This window comes from Pelecanus crispus, chromosome 2 (genome assembly GCF_030463565.1).
Source record: "Pelecanus crispus isolate bPelCri1 chromosome 2, bPelCri1.pri, whole genome shotgun sequence".
NCBI lineage: Eukaryota > Metazoa > Chordata > Aves > Pelecaniformes > Pelecanidae > Pelecanus > Pelecanus crispus.
Window position 1 is genome coordinate 9,381,172 of NC_134644.1, and position 15,520 is coordinate 9,396,691.

Here is a 15,520-nt window from a genome sequence, read left to right on the forward strand (position 1 = left end):
TTTTTATAACAGTTGTTTTAATTTGTTGGCCCGTATCTAGACATGGAGAGTTCAAAGACACGTTTGGCAACAGTGGTCTGAGAAATCCTAACTAGCTGCAAAATGCTAGTTAGGACACATGGGTTTGATTTTTTTCTCTGTCACAAGCTCCTTTAGAGAACTCAAGCAGGTCTTGTAATTCCAGCTTCCTAGAGGTGTTGTGAAAATAAAATCCATTACTGACTGCAATGCTCAGATGTGCAGTGACAATAAGGGGCATAGAGGCTCCTAGATGGCTAAATTACCAGAGTGGTTTTGAAAGATTCAGTGACTCTTCAATCTATTCACTGCAGAGAAATCTTCCTAGCAGAAACCCGGCTATTAGTATGCAGGAGAGCACTCCCGTAACAAAACCAGCATGTAAAATGATTAAATCATACCAGAGTGAAGAGTTAACAAGGCATGGCTGTGCACGTTTGCTGTTAGCTCACAGCACCATGCAACGTTTCCTCTCAATAGCAATTCAATAACTAGTCTGTAATTACATTGCAGGGCTTAATAAGTGCGGGGCCAGTCCTCCCAGGTGCTGAATGCTCTTAACTCCCACCAGCCACAGCAGGAGCTGGAGATACTTGGTGCAGCAGAGGAGCCCCTCGGCGTGTTGCAGGACAGGACTCCAGCAAGACCAGCCTCCTGTGCCACCGTGGCATCACTCAGTGCCTTTAGAGATAGGCAACAACCTCTTGAACGAGGGATTGAATTTTGAGTTATGGCAGCAGTAAAGCAGTAAAATAACCCATTTTGGCTTAAAGCACGTTATTATGTATTATATGTTTTTATAGCACTGTGAGTGTGTTAGGAACTGGAAGACCCAGTGCAGCTGCAAGGGAGAATATCATCCTACAGCTTTTTCAGTTTGGAGGGTCCTTAGATGTGTATGTGTGTGCAGTTTGCTCTTTGTGGGTGACACGGAAGTACTGATCTTCTAATAAGGATTTGAACAGGGGAAAAAAGCGTTTTCTTGTCAAAAGCTACAGGGAGAGTGTTTCATTTAGAGTGCTTTCTGTCAATAACACCCAGGTTAAAATGGTAGAAGCTCTTTTTCTTGCTCTTTTTCTTGCTTTTGAGAGATGAAGAAGCTGAAGTTCCTATTTAACCTCTCCAGGTAACCAGTTTGTGTGGCTTGGGGCTTCTCTGGTAGACGGCTGGGGAAAGCTTGCTGCTGTGGGTATAAGTATCTCACTCCAGGGCCTGAAACAAACATTAAATGCACAGAGAGGAAATACCTACATTTAATCCCTACATAAGCTTAGTTAACTAGAAAGCCTGCTACCCGGCAATATTTCTGAAGCATGTGGGTTTGGTGTCAACTAGTAATATCATAAAACTACCCATCATGGTAATGGCAAAGCATATGAGAGAGTCTCTGAAGCACTTCTTACTGAAAATCAAGTAAATGCTTTCTAAGTGCAGCTGGTGCTGCTAAGAGGGTGACCTTTGGCGAGGATCATAATAGATGATGTCGCTGAGGTAGTCTAAAGAGACTTAATTAGATGCTGAAGTAACTACTAACACTGAAAAGGAGTTTTATTAACCAAGTTGAGAGCCTATGGATAGAGAAGCACATTAGGCATGCCCTGGTTTAAACAAATGTGAAATGTTGCTTCCCAAATTTTACTAATGGGGTATGCACCAGGTGCCACCACACTTCAGTATAGCCACGTCAACAGCTCTGAAGAGCCCACCCAAGGCTGAGAGCCAACTTTAGATGCTTTCCTTACTGCAGGTGCCATAAGCAATAGCTCCCAGGCAGTGACCAGGAGGAGGAAGCTTGGGGGAAGATAGAAATTCTGCTGTCCTGACCAATCGTTCCTCTCTCTGCCCCACCTCGCCTTGCTGTGAAATGCAATAACCCCTATAAAGCACCTTATAGTATTTTTAATTGGTATATCTTGGATGCCCACAGCACTGTATGTCCACAAGGACTGGAAGACAAAGTCAGTGCTGCCACTGAAAGAGGCAACTCCATCCTCTGTCCGCCTTGGGGGACTTTTCACCAGTCTGCTACCTGTGCCACAAATAGGCCACTCTGAACTGGGTCCAGGAACTGAACTGAATGAAAATTAATATTTTTTTTTCTGCTGGAATCAGCTCTAGAAGCTCTTCTGCTGTGATGATTGCACAAACATTTCTGATTACTCAAGGGAGGTGGAAATGCTGGCCAAGTGGCCAGGTGGGGATGGAAGTGAACAACACTAGTTTAAATTTTTTAGGAAGCCACAGAGCGAGCATTTGAGAGTGTTTTATGGGCCATCCAATGACTGCAGCTTGTTAGTGCTGCACCCCAGAGTAGACTGGTATCTATATTCTCTGTTATTTGCAATTAGATTATGTTTTTCACCTGCTAGCCCAGAGTTACGTTATTTTACAGCACAAGTGCTATGATATGCATCAACAGGAGGGTTTGCTACTTACTGCCTTATGTGAAGCTTATGTGATTTTCTGAACCGTCTGAGCTGTCCTTGGCCTGGATCTGGGGTCTACAGCAAGGGGTAGAAAGCCAGTGTCTGACACTCTGTGCTATGGGGGTCTGAACATGGTATGGCCTTTCTGGGTAGAGCAGGACAGGCAATCCCCAACAGCATGCTATCCTTGCGCTACTGCACAAGCCAGGCATCCTGGCCAAAATATCTGGCTAACAAAATCCAAGATGCATAAAAAACATGGAGGTAACGCTGAAGTGCGGCTAAATATCCTGCAATGTAATAATGGCCTCCAGGAACCAGGCGTGACCCAAGAGTGTGGGTGCAGGTTCCCACCCAGCCGAATGCTAAATGAGCACAGCAGCCGTGCTCATGCCTGAAAGGCATTCCCGGTGGTTGCTCACATATTAGGTCACAGGGTGACTGTTATCTGTTGTGACCAGAATGGTTTCCTATACAAGGATGATTACGACAACGCTTGGGTTTTTTGTATACCCAGTAGCGGGAGGCTGTAATTAGTGCTTCCAGGCAAACTGTGACTTTCTGGAACTTTTCCTGAGGCTTACGAAGCTTAAATTAGTTTCTGCTGTTTGAAAGCATGCACAGACTTAATCTCTGGGTCCTATTTATATTATAATTACTATGTAATTCACATTTGCATTCACTTGACTCCCTTTCTTACTTAACAGCCGAGGTTGGCTCTTGCACCTCAGCTCCTTTGTGTGCAGTTCAATGGTCAGAAATCAGAAATCCCGTGGGTAAAGGTAGGATGGGGACAGCTCACTCTCACTCCCTCACATGCTTGTATGACTTCAAAATAGCAGACTGATATGAAAAATCCCTTTTGCACAAACAGAAGGTACGACAAGAGGGTTTTTTCCAGTCAAAGAGAGGGTGCTATTAGTGGTTTGGAATTTGAAAAATAACTTCTTTTCTATTGGTTGGTAACAACGTAGTTATTAATGTAGTCTGAGATTTATTACAATGGTGGCTTTTGTGGATGTTCCAGTCACGTTTTGTCTTCCTTTAAGCAGACCATTCATTTATGTTATAAAATATTTCACTGTATTGTTAAACATCTTTAAAGCAGTGTAAAGTACCCATAAATACTCAGTGACATAGAACAAGTGGAAAAAATATGTGTGAATATTTAATAATAAAATGAATAGAAAACACCTGTAATTTCCAGTGCATGGGAAAAAAAAAGATTGTGAAATGAAAGTGAAACTCCTATCCCCTTTAAAATTACCTCATTCTGCAAAGCACTACATGCTTTTACATGCTTTGATCCTGTTTTAATTTTGATTCTGGTTTGTAGATATAAGCTGTCTGGCATTGCCCAGAGGAAGGTGATCTATCATCTGCGCGCAGCCAGGGTTCTTGTCATTCGGTCATTCCATACATATAAAATTTTATCTGAACTCCACTCGTAGGAGATAAATGACCATGACAACAGGCTTCCTCCCATGCTTCAAATAACGAAGCTTCACAAATCAGGCAGTGGCCTCCTGCATGTTGAGACTAGGGTGCATGTGCGTTATTTCCAGCTATATGAGCGACCTTGGTTGAACTCATTATTCTGCAGTGGATAGTACAGATGTTACCATCCCACAAGATTTAAAGCTTCCTCTAAGGAAAAGTGCTTCTTTCACCTTATTTGCCAGCTGGACCAGCTGTAATGTTTATTGCTGGCTTTTGTTTTCTGTTTGCATGATACTTGTTTAGTTCTTTGTTAATGCAGTCAGTGCATTAAGGATATATTAAAACATGAGAACTTATGAGAGGAATACAGCTTAATAACTAGACAATGTGAAGCAGTGTTTTTGTTTTGTTTCTTCTTAAAGTTAATACCCAGCATCAGTTATTTTTTAACTAGCTAGGATATCATTATTTTGTTGCAAGAGAATTTTACTTATGGAAAAGAATAAATTAAGATTATCTAAATCAATTTATACTAGATTTTTAATGGAATAAACACAAAATATGCAATGGGCTTTTATTCTGTCAGTGTTAATGAGTTGTAAATGGCACTGAGAAGAGAGTATTTTCTTTCAAGTGGCAATTACAAGGAAATGCCTTTTTCCCTTTAATATATCAGCAGTATGTTTTTTAGAGGAGCTGGGAGGAGTAACAAGGACTGCAATGCTCTTCCTCTCTTTCCACAGCTCTACCAAGACATGGCTACACAGTATCTCCATCATGACTACACTGCCATTTGTGATACCTTTTAGTCATGGAATCACAAGGTCATAGGAAAATTCATGTTGGAAGGAACCTTAGAAGGTCTCTAGTGTGACCTCCTGCACCAAGCAGTGTCAGAGGAGAGATCAGACCAGACTGATCAGGGCTGTGTCTAGTCTTTTCTTAAAAGCCTCCAAGGATGGAGAGTGCACAACCTCCCTGGGCATCCTGAGTTATCCAGAGACTTTGCAACGTAGGCAGGGAATACAGAAATGTCAGGCATGTTCCTCCACATATGGTATTTCTCTTAGGATTAGCATATGCTAATCCAATAAGAAAAAGGTATATTTTAATAATAGGGGCAAATGTTAAACTTTTGCTTTCATCTCTTTTCAAAGTTTGCAGAAAGCCTGGATTGAATTGAATTGAAAGAGATTAAATTAATGAGGGATTCAATTAGAAATAGCAGGAAATAGAACAGAAGCTGGAAAAAGAGGGTTGGGTATGGGGATTTCTGTGTTCAGCTTTGTTCTTCCAACCATAGATCTGAACCAGCATACTAGAACAAAACACCTTATCCTTTTGGGAAGTCAGTGATCCTCATGTGAGCTGGAGTGGTTCCCTCTTATCTCTGGTACTTACATCTCCAGGTACACACTCATGGTACACTGTCAGGTTCAGGAACTCTGCAAGCAAATTCTCCTAACCTACCTCCTTTTTACAGCTGATCTTATCACTATAATGGATGAATGTACCTGCAACTTTTCTTGAAGGTCATAGGTTTTCCGTGTCCCTCTTTGGAACCATCCATATGCATTATTGCATTATGGCTTTTGAAAACCTTAGCCAAAGCCTCATGAAAGGAAAGAAATGCTTCCACTCAGCCCACTTGATGTGGTACCTCTTTGGATTATATTAATTAAGAAGGAGAGGATGGGGATTAGTGAAAGAATTGTAAGGGAAGGTTAAGTACCAGCTAAATGAAAGCAAGCAGTAGATTATGATGAAGAGAAATATAAGGCTAATTGGAGATCAGCAGCAGGGTTCATTAGGAGCTGGTCTTGGGGATGACCTTACTTAGATTGTTCCCTGGCAGCCTGGGAACCCAATGCTGGACACAACTAATGGAATTCAATAAGGCCACAAAGCTGATAAACATCATCAGAAGGCAGAGAGAAATACTGGAGAATCTGTCTCTCTTGCAGGGCTGGAGTGGGAGAAATTAATAGTACAAAGAGCAAAATTAAGTACATGGTAACTCAGGGCAAGAATTTGTCTTGTATGCTTGAAGCTCAAGAGTTACAAATGCCTCAGAAGAGCAGATGGGTGCCTGGGTATGCAATGCTGATCACTGGATGTCTGCAAACTGCCTACCGGCTGCGGTCATGAAAAAGGCAAATGCTCTTTTAGGATGGATCAGGCAAACAGCTTTCCATAGAACTGGGCAAGTAACAGTTTCACTGTATAAGCACCAGTTAAGACAGGGGTAGAGTCCTGGTCATTTCTGTTCAGGAAGAAGGAACTGAATGTAAAACACTCTTGCATTAAAGCGTAAGACGAAAAGAAACTTTGTCTTACAAAAGGGAGTTAAAATAATCTAGTTTTTCCTACTGGATGAGAGCTTTGGGGACACATGACTGCTCTAACTATAATGGGAATACTCATGATTAGTAGAAAACAGCTTGTTGGAATGCACCCAAAAAGGTGTAAATTGGAGTGACAGTCCAGAAGTTAGAAGGCAGCTCCTACCAGAAGAGCGAGACACCGGTAGGAATTACAACAGCGAAAACAGAGTTATATTTAGAGGGCATTTGTCAATACTTTTATAATACACAATTACCTGAAGAAACACAGGGGTCCCATGCCCTTCTGTGACTCAGTGACTGTAGGACAGACAGTGGGGTGGAGCTGGCGAGTGTCAGCCCAGTGTCCCACACCGCTGTTTGTAGGTGACTCAAAATCCCGCAGAATGGACTGAGGACCTGACCGTGCTTATTCGCTTGAGCAACCTTCTGAAGAGCTCATTGGACCTATTTTGTGTAGTATAATTAAGGACAAATCTCTTGCTCATTTGCCCTCTAGACACTGCTAACTGAAGCTGCCTCAGAACAACCAGATTTATTTCTGATCTATATAAAGTAAGCATGACATTTATTACTAGTATCAAATGAGGCAGAAACAAGCAGTACCATCGGTGTGGTTTGTGCAATCCTGCGTGTTGCCCGAGAACAAGACAGCATTGATTATTTTACAAGACAAGTTACATTTGAGGAAGTAAAGATTAGATTAAAAAATTAAATGCCTTGGGGAGGGTGAATAGCAGCACAAATCTGTTTGATGTTTGTGTCAACAAGGTTGCCAAAGCAAACGGCACGAACATCTGTCTGTAGCATAGACTGGAAAATACTGTAAATGGGAAAATATTTTAATTGTAAGCAGTGGTTCACAGAACTCCCCATGTCTTTATTTATTAGGATGATAATATCACCCCAACATATGAACTTTATGCAGCATGTATAAATAATTCATGGATTAGCAAATAAAGAGATCTGGAATCTGTACACAGAGATGGCTGTTGCCAATTATCTCACTTGTGCAGAGCCAGACCCTCTCAGCTCCCATTGCTTGCAGCTGCTCTTTTAAATCATTCATCAGCGCTTAAGAGATATGCTGGTGGTGCTGGCAGAGAGTATTTGAATTTTCATTGTTTACACACTGTGAATTTAGCTTCTGGTCTGAAATTATCTGCCACATTGAAGCCTTTGAGAATATGGATGAGACAAATAAGACAATTCCTCTATTTTTCCTTTAACATTTCTATAACTTTGATTACCTTTTTTGTAATTTTACTTCATATTCTTTTTATAATCACTAATTTCATTTTAAAGTTGTAACTAATAATTGTCTATGCTGTTTAGATCATAAAAACATCAGGAATACTTTGGAATATTCTCTTAAAAGTATTACAAAACAAATGTCTGGTAAATACTTTTTTCAAAGTCATATGATTTTCCATTTTTATTCTGGAAATCTATACCTTACCACCTAAATATCTAGAGTTGCTTCCTTCTGATAGCGTTTAAGCAGAACCTTCTTGGAAATAATAATGAAAGCTGCTTAAAAATTAATGACAAGCCACAGCCAATGCTTTTTCTTGTCAAATTACTGAGGCACTGAGTTTCTGTGCACTTTCAGATCACGGCGGGTAATACTTCCTTGATGATAAATTTGCCCGTGTCATTATAGTGATATGGCTTAATTTACTTCTAGCATGGATAATGACAGTAACATTTCTAAAGTCAAAGGCCTTACGATAAAGCCAGACTTTTAGCTGTATTAATTGAAAATCTCATTCCTGTAACTAGAGATTTATGCAGCATTATTAACTATGCGTCTATCTGGAAATGTGTAAAGTATGTCTATAAGCACAGAAGTTCTCCTGTCAATAGTTTTGGTCCTTTCTCTTAAGCTATAAATAAAGCAGCAGCATTAAAACTGCTGTCAAGTTGTTGGAGTTAGCTGGCGCGATGCTGGAGCTGAGGAGAGGGGCGAGGAGCCTGCGCGCCAGGTGAAGTGGTTCCAGCTGGTAGTGCTCCAGCACACCCCATCCAGAGGGATGCAGGGAGGGATAATGGGGTTACAGAGCCCGTATGGTGCCACCCAGCATCCAAAATATGCCCACACCTCGGAGCGTATCACACCCGGCTTGTGACTACCCCTCTGCAGCCAGGGCCAGGGGAAGAAATCCGACAGCTTCATCATCCTCTCCTCATGCAGGAAAGTGGCCTGCCCATGATTTTGGGAACAGTCACCCAGGTTATAGTGTATGTGTTGGGCTTCTCTTACATTTTCACATGGGGGGCAAAACAGCTCAGTATCTGCCTTACTTTCTTAAAGCGGAGCACTTTGTGTTTTATTCTGCAAGGAGCACAAGCGAATGCTTAAACCCAGCCTGCACCTGATGCTCACATGTGCTCAGGACCTCTCTAAGCAAGAGGCAGAGCGTTTGCAAAGTTTCCAAGGGGGACAGGTAGACACAGGCGCTCATCGGTGCTGATTAAATAGCAGAAGCAGCAGAATGTGCCAGGGCTCAGGAGTCCCAATCAAAGCCCGTTTGGAAGGGCTCTGGAGAGAGGAGACACAGAGCAGAGGATGTCCTCGCTCTGCTTCTGTCAGCTCCCAGCAGTTCATTGAACAAATTAGGTTTCACTCTCAGATCTGCAAATGACAGTGGATGGCATTTACCAGATGGCATGTGTAATGGGACTGTCACACCGTTATAGGTTTAAAAATACAGTATGGGAGGCAGCTAATGAATATACACTTCCTAATTTCAAGAGTTTCGTTCTAACCCTGTCAGGCATTAGGCACTCTACTTGTGAGTATTGAAAGACTTCCGATGTGTGTGTATTAAGAGACATAGTCTAGCATGTAACTAGGCTGCTTTACTTTAAAAATTGGCATTGAAATAAGCAATTTACATCATTCCTAAAAAAAAAAAGTTATTTTTCTTTTTAATGGCTTTCAGCTTGCTCACAAGTGAAATGCATTGTTTAACTGGAATGTCGTCATTGGGAATACTTAATATCAAAAGTAATCTTTCACGCAAACCTGATTACTCTGTAGATTTCTGTCTTTAGCATTTTTCCTCATTTGTTGAAATATAAAAATTGAGAAACACAAAAGTCTACTTTTTCAAGGATACTAATGCATATTTTAAAATATTTTTATTTGATATTACCTCAAACTGAATACCTTTGTATGGGACCTCACTTTAAAATATTTATTTGGGGAGATGACAGTAAGGTAATGAGAGACTAAGGAAACACATTATATAATCCATGGCATTTTCTAAACTACGTACCGGCTTTTTTCTTTATTTATTAGTTTCTCACAGTTTTTCCAGTGCCAACACAAAAAGGAAAAATAAATTAGAAAATAAAAGGATTATATGCATTGTCTTTCTCTCTCTATCCCTTTCTTTTTGTTAGGCATTTTTGTGTTAATTAGAGGACTGCTGTAGCTCCGATTGAAGTCTTTTGGGAGGATTCCTGTTATTTTCAGTGATGATTTTATCATGGCCATGATGAATTGTTTATTAGGTTTGTTTCTTTTCCAGCAGACTCGCTTCTGGGACTGCAGGGAAAAAGCAGGGCAGATTTATAAATAAATATGGTCAGCATATTAATGTATATTGGTAGCAAAAAGGTAAATTCAACTAAATCCTGGTGAGTAAAACACGGTTTTCCTCTGTGCATTATACTTACTTAGCTGCATTCAAAGAAAATGGTGCAAACAAAGGAATCTGATTGTTAGTGAAGAAAATTCTCAATTAGTAGGAAACAAAAGAAAGGCTGTCATATCAGTCAGCTTAATTATAAATAAAACCTTTTTTCTGCCTCTCCTCTGTACAGGTAAGCTTTACATGTAACAGTCTTGATTGTATGCAATGGGATCTGGTTCCTTGGCAGCACAGCGAAAACCATCGACACAGCTATACCGCCCTAAAGTCTTTCTTGCTCTCAAGAACTTATTTCCCTCACCGAGCCAGTATGGATAGCTCACAGTAACCCATTTTTGCTGCCATTTGTGTGCATACTGTCAATTACAGCATTTCAGGGGCTTTTTCTCAGCCACCTCCACACAAATTGCTGGTGCACATGACTGGTGATCACGCAGGATTTGCTTGTAGGTTGAAGGACTTAAGACATCATAAAGGGGCTTGAATCTCAGTGAATATCAAGCCTCTTTAAGCTGTCTTAATTTTGACACTTAAAAGATTTTGGTTTATTTGATATTCAATGTAGTTCAACAGCAGGTTTCCCCTGCATGCCAGCAGCATGCCACCAGACTGTCAGAGCCTGAGAAAGTAGGAAACATGGTCCCTAACAACCTTTCCTCCACGGGTCATTTGTACAGACAATTCCAAATTGTGCCATCCCCACTGGCTACACACCCTCATCACATAGTAAGTTTGAACTGGAAATACAGTATATACAAAAAAGAAGTCCTGCCAAAAAGCCTGGTGAGACCGCACTTCAAATAGTGTTCAGTTTTGGGCCACTCACTACAAGAAAGACATTGAGGTGCTGGAGCGTGTCCAGAGAAGGGCAACAAGGCTGGTGAAGGGTCTGGAGCACAGGCCTTATGAGGAGCGGCTGAGGGAGCTGGGGTTGTTTAGCCTGGAGAAGAGGAGGCTGAGGGGAGACCTTATCGCTCTCTACAACTACCTGAAAGGAGGCTGTAGTGAGGTGGGTGTTGGTCTCCTTTCCCAAGTAACAAGTGATAGGATGAGAAGAAGTGGCCTCAGGTTGCACCCAGGGACATTTAGATTAGATATTGGAAAAATTTCTTCACCAAAAGGGTTATCAAGCACTGGAACATGTTGCCCAGGGAAGTGGTTGAGTCCCTGTTCCTAGAGGTATTTAAAATATGTGTAGATGTGGCGCTTAGGGATATGGTTTAGTGGTGGACTTGGTAGTGTTAGGTTTATGGTTGGACTCAATGATCTTAAGGGTCTTTTCCAACCTAAATGATTCTGTGAGTCCGTGATCTATGATCTTCACCCACACACAGTGTGGGAGCCCTCTGGCCCTGCTGGTTTGGATCTTGGCTGGGCATATGGATGATCTTTCCTCAGCTGCTCACACTTGCTGGTGCTGCATCATATTACATTATGGAGAAAGGGAAGGAAAGTAAGATAGCCACTGTCTGTGAGGTTAAAGAGCAACCATTTCATCATTGCAGTGCTTCTTCCACCTTCCTAAGCAGTACTGTCAAACTCATTGGAAAAGCTACGAACAGGTATGGTAGTAACCTGCAAGTAGCTGTGCTGGGTCAGACCGAAACTCCTTTTGGCCCAGCATCCTGTCTCCAAGAGTAGCCAACAGATTGAAAAACAGAGAGAAAGAAGCTGCCAACTACAAAATGAACCTAATCTCATGTACCATCCCATTTCTCTATGAATCAGCCATTTGGTGACTTTCTGAACAAGAAGTTGAATCCAGACCACTGTGCTAAAGACTATAGCGTCCTATAGCACACTGTGCTGAAGACTGTAGCGTCCTGTGGTAAATACTGCAGCATCCTAAAGACTGTAGCATCCTATGGAAATGAATTCTGTGGTTCACTCATGTGCATTGCATAGTAATGATAATCCTCTTTGTATTCTACTGAATGATTTCAATACCCAAATGCTGCATTTTAAGATGGCATATGGGGTCTTTTTTAGTGTAAGAGCCAAACTGGTGTTTAACTCATTTAAAAAAAAAAAAAAAAAAAGGACAACAAAACAAAACATTTGCAAAACAGCAACAGTTATCCATAGCATATAAAATGTAAATGCTTTGTGCTGTGATGTTTGGGTGTCATTAGAATAATTTAAAAAGCAAGTGATTTAATTGTGTTTGTGCTAATTATAATGTTTACAAATTAGGGAAAGATGCATTTAGTGGTCTGTTGGGAAAGGGCTTTGAAACCTCGCATGTCTTCAAGTCTTCAGTACTGTCATTTATTCATAGACTCTTTCTAATACCAGGGTGATTTGCTTTTTAGATTACTCTTGCATGGAAAGCAAGTCTCAGGAGTCTTCAGCTCTGTGGAATTCAAAACCAGGTTCACGTGTGTCTGTGTGTGCTTCGATAGATATTTAACTGAGTTCTTCTCTTCTTCTTTTCAAGGTCCCCGAGTCCCGATGGTGACTGTTCACAACACAACCAACGCACAGAGTAAGAATGGGCTTGAGCTTTGCAATTCCTCAGAGCAAAGTAGCCAGGCAGGACACTGAGATGTAGCTGTGTTCTAGTAAGCTTACACTAGCGGGGCGCCCAGACTCTGCCCAGATGCAAGTCTTGGGGTATGAAGACAGTGGTTTGGGCATGACATTTGTTATCAACTTTCTCAAAATAATGCACAGTCCAGATCGCTTGCTCTCTTTTTGTTAGTCTTTCACAAATAATGGTTTACGTCCTACTCAAAAATCAGAAATATTTAGTTTAATCTACAGTTTTTAAAAAATCACTCTCATATGGATTACCAGGTTGAAACAAATAACACAGAGGAATAAGCCCCACAGGTTGTGTCTCTACCTGGTTTCTGGATCCGTTCACGGGGATTGTAGCACTTACTTGTTCAGTACAGCTTTTTTAATGCTAGTGATTCACATCTACACCAGCGTGAAGCTGGAATTATTCCAAATACAGGTTTCTTCCCTCAAAATCTTTGGTACTGGCTGTAGCCATTGCCAGACTGGTTAGGACTGCCTGTAGAGCCCAGAGAGCCGTGAGGTTTCTGGGGTTCCTCCTTCGCACCTGTAGCAATACAAATTATCCAGAAAGATAAATTTTTTAACCCAGGTCAGTGTAGCAGGGAGCCTCAGATAGCATTTCTCTGTCCCTCTCTACAGCGGTCTTAAACCAAGGTGCCCCTTTCTCTCTTTCGTGAGTCTCAGGAGACTTCATAGCAGGGTGTGGGACCAAGTCTCATGTGATACCAAGATTTATGTGCTCCCATCATTTTGATGGGAGACCCTTATCTTTCATTTTAATGTAGGGTTTAGCCCAACCTTAATCTGCAGTTAGGGACTTCAGGCCGTTGCTGTGATCCAAATAATAAGCAACACCTTTATTCTAGCTGCTCTGTATGTGGCCAGTTTAGCAGGTATCCGTTTAACTGGATTTACAGCAACTAGGAGCAGAGCAAACCAGGGAACTTGGACCCCAAACTAAAGGTTTTCTGTGAAATGCTGAGCTGCTTAATTTCCCACTGAAGGTGGTAAGTGTCAAAGGAAAAAATCCTGTGGCACCAGAACATGTAAGAAAAAAGCACAGGATCCATCTTGCTTTATACAGTTTCTGTGTGTGACTTTTTATACCCTGTTCTCTCAATTTCTGTTGGCAACAAGAATTTCAAGCCCTTACCCCACCTAGAAAAGTTTTGCTTGTAAGCAGGATGTGTAGAGTGCAATACCAAATTCCAATTGAATTTTTTAAAATCAAATTTAAAATCAGACTTGTGGCATATTGTATCCTTTATCATTAAAATAGAAATACTCAGCAGTGTTCCATCTAGTGTAAACAGTGTCCAATACTGTTAAGGAGATGCATTGTACATTTAACTCTGATTTATCCTCCTACCCTTTTCAATTAATTTGTTCCAATTAGAAAGTTCCTTTGCAGAGAAAGACATGCATAAAATTTGGCAGTACCCTAGAGCAAATTGGGTTAAAGCAGTGTACTGCTGTGTGACTGTCCTGTAAGAGCAGCAAGAAAGATCTTTGCTGCCAAAGCAAAGCAGCACAACGTACCCTGGACCGTGGCTTAGACCGTCTGCCATCATCTTCTTACTGTGAGATGAATATTTCATTTCCTTGTGCCTCAGTTTCCCCACTGGTCTACAATTTCTCGGTAAAAGTGCCATGAGATTTTGCTGCCTAGAGGAGGACTCTCACTTTTTGTTTATGTTCATGTTACTGCCGCTGGCAGTAGTAGGATAGGGGTATAGCTCCATGTGCCAGTCTGGTCCCTTCTGAAACTGCTTCTGCTAAAAATAAGCAAAAGTTGGCATTTGTAGTTATTCTGGCCTACAAAAATACAAGAATTGCTTTTTTTAAGTAATACTGCAAGCAAATTGCAAGCTCCTAGCTTCCCGGTCTTTCTGCACTGGTGACCACTCATATGACAGTGTGTGCACAAGCGTGTACCAGCTCTTCTCCTCCCCCGCAGAGACCTGGGCTTGGCAGTGCCCTTGCTGAGCGCAGCTCCAGAGCAGCCCTGGGGATGCCCGCAAGGCTCTTCAGCCCGCAGAGGATGTTGCCACAGAGCCAGGAGAGTTTCTTAGCTCTGACCCACAGCTCCAAAGTGGCTTTCTTTTTTTCTCCCTTAAACACAATACCTTCATTTTACCACAGACATGAAGATGGCTGACTGGCTATAACAGCATGTACAGGATAGTGCTCTCATGAACTGTGTTATAGCCTCCTGTATAGTTGTATAAAATACTTTTAGGTGAATAAAATGAGAGCTACTATAAACCAGAAACAGTGAACAAAGGGCTTGAATAAAACACACCAAGACTAGTTTTATTTTGACAGATATATATGTGTTGCATTTCTTACATAGAGAACTCGATCTAGTCATGCACAGAACACATCCCCTACTGAAGTTCATGATTTTCTGCATATGATTATCGTTTCCCCTGGTTCCTTCTTTTCTTTTGCTTTTGAATAAAGGGCAACTGACAGTTGCATGTTACTGAATTTACTTATTTAATATGAGCCCATTACTCTATAAAGGGAGTTTGCCTCTGTATTCTGCAATAATCTGATAATAGTGAGTTGCACTGAATATTATAGCGTGCTTACATTTAATTAAGCAATGACCATTTGTACTCCACAGACTCAAGCTCCCTGTGGTCCTAAAGCAGAAAAGAAAGTCCTTTAGGAGATATGCCAATCTTTTTTATTTCCTCCCCAGTCTTCCTGGCTTTCTGTGAATGCAATTATATGAACAAATAAAACGGCTTGACTAAATTCCCCTACGTGGCAAACCCCTTTCTGCTGATAAAGCTACTTGTGTGTGCCATAATTAAATGAGAATCTTAATATTTAACTAAACGTAATAGGCTGTTGCTTTGGCACTTTTGTGGGGGTTGTGATTTCAACAGAAATGAGCCAGGCTTTTCAGAAGCAGGGTGAATTGTCATTGAATTAATATACTATTGCTGAAAGATCTGTGAAATGTATTAACTGGGAAGGGCATGTTTTTGTGCTGTGCCAGCCTATTCAGCAGAGATGGGCAATGAGACCATGATAATCAGGTACCATAAGTATTATCTGAGGAGCTGTGGTGACACACCTATTTATTATCAGTGTGTCTTGA

The 15,520-nt window shown here is 41.3% G+C and overlaps 1 protein-coding gene across 1 annotated transcript in view; it reads left to right on the forward strand.

Annotated features, from left to right (window-relative positions):
* The window catches only part of DPP6 (dipeptidyl peptidase like 6), a 425,888-nt gene that overhangs the window by 397,583 nt on the left and 12,785 nt on the right, over positions 1-15,520 (forward strand). The window contains exon 17 of the mRNA XM_075704683.1: positions 12,323-12,370. Within this exon, the coding sequence (XP_075560798.1) occupies positions 12,323-12,370 (48 nt within the window). The remainder of the gene's footprint in view (positions 1-12,322; positions 12,371-15,520) is intronic.